The sequence below is a fragment of the Arachis hypogaea genome, chromosome 5, assembly GCF_003086295.3.
Source record: "Arachis hypogaea cultivar Tifrunner chromosome 5, arahy.Tifrunner.gnm2.J5K5, whole genome shotgun sequence".
In the NCBI taxonomy this organism is placed as follows: domain Eukaryota; kingdom Viridiplantae; phylum Streptophyta; class Magnoliopsida; order Fabales; family Fabaceae; genus Arachis; species Arachis hypogaea.
Window position 1 is genome coordinate 37111082 of NC_092040.1, and position 1904 is coordinate 37112985.

Sequence of the window (1904 nt, forward strand, 5' to 3'; positions counted from 1 at the left end):
CACTAAATTAACTTATATTAATTAATGGAAGATGCTTCCATAAAAATACGTAAAAATTTTTTTTGTAAAGACATTTATGTTTTATATTATTAGTGGATGTATTAATGAATTGGTTATTTTTAAATTTTTTAACAAATTAAAATAAAACTGATTTTTTTATAACAATAATAATAAACCTAATTATTATTAGATTCGACGAACCGACCGATTTATATAATCCAACAAATCATGAGTTTTTTGGTTTTTTTTAAATAAAAATCAAACATATATTTATTTTCTTATAAAAAAAATTAAATATAATTTAATTTATATTATATAAATTAATCCGATCAAAGCGGATTTAATAATTATATTCGGAAAATTGGGCTTATTATAGTAGCCTTGTTTTGTTAGGTAAGAATGATATATAAAGTGGTGTCCAAATTCCAAAGTCAATAATGGCAGCTTGATATCTAGATAGTTCAGCAACCTAACTAATAAATCAGAGATCAGAGTGACCAAGTAACTGAATTCAGTTCATTCATGGCTTCGAAGGAGATTGAGAAGGAGATCCCAACATACATCACTCTGTACAAAGACGGAACAGTAGATCGGCCACGACAAACCCCATACGCGGCACCCTCTCTTGATGGAACTCCTCATGTCTCATCCAAAGACATAATCATCTCACAAAATCCATCCATCTCTGCACGTCTCTACCTTCCAAAACCCCTTCCTCAAACCCACAAACTCCCAATCTTGGTCTACTTCCATGGCGGTGGCTTCTTCTTCGAATCCGCCTTCTCTGAACTCTACCACAACTACTTCAACACCTTCGTCTCTCGACTCCCCGTGATAGTTGTTTCCGTCGAGTACAGACTCGCCCCGGAGCACTATCTCCCCGCCGCTTACGATGATTGCTTCGCCGCTCTTCAATGGGTCGCTTCTCACTCCTCCAATAACACTACCGAGCCATGGTTGATCGATTACGGTGACTTCTCCAGAATCTTCATAGGCGGCGACAGTGCTGGTGGCAACATCGTGCATAACGTGGCCATGCGAGCTGGTTCTGAAGCTCTAGAAGAGGGTGGCAATGTGAATCTTCTAGGCGCTATTTATGTGCACCCTTACTTCTACAGTTCAGAGGCAATTGGATCTGAGTCTGTGAGCGAGCATGAAAAGAGTTTGGGTTATATTGTTTGGGATTTTGTTTACCCGAATGCGCCAGGTGGAATCAACAACCCTATGGTGAATCCCTTTGCTCCTGGGGCTCCCAGCTTGGCTAGCCTTGGGTGTTCTAAGATACTAGTGTGTCTCGCTGGCAATGATTCCATAAGGGACAGAGGGATTTGGTTCTTTGAGGGTCTCAACAAGAGTGGGTGGAAAGGTAAATCCGAGCTCTTTGAAGAGGCAGGCGAGGACCATGTTTATCACATCTTCCATCCTGAAACTGAGAAAGCCAAGAAAATCACAGATCGCATGGCTTCTTTTATTTTACATTGATCACAATAGCCTACCCTTGTTTGTATTTGTATTTGTATTTGTATGAGTATGTCCATTCCGCTTCTTTAATTTTTGTTTGCATTTTCCCTTTGCTTTCATTATTATCCATATGATCATGATGTTGTACTATTTGGTCCACTAAAGAATTTCTCATCATATTAATTTACTATCTACGTACCATTATTCATATTAGTTACAGACAGAGATCGATGATTAGCTGGTTGGAACAATTGTTAAAACAGGAGTCTGCATCAGATCAACAAATTAAAATATGATGAATTTTCCAATTTTGAACCAGTTTTTATCAATGAGGTAATAGCAATTTTGACCATTAGGAAGCCTGAGGAGTGAGGAGTGTCCACTCATTGGAGTTATCCGATCCGTCGGCCGAATCTTATCTTGAAAGAAAGAATATTCTCACA

General features: G+C 38.2%; 1 protein-coding gene across 1 annotated transcript; it reads left to right on the plus strand.

Annotated features, from left to right (window-relative positions):
* The first annotated feature begins 275 nt into the window (after positions 1 to 275).
* On the plus strand, positions 276 to 1648 carry LOC112801249 (2-hydroxyisoflavanone dehydratase). Its single transcript, XM_025843882.3, has one exon. The coding sequence runs from the start codon at positions 523 to 525 to the stop codon at positions 1480 to 1482; it is 960 nt and encodes a 319-aa protein (XP_025699667.1). The 5' UTR covers positions 276 to 522; the 3' UTR covers positions 1483 to 1648.
* Positions 1649 to 1904: the final 256 nt, after the last annotated feature.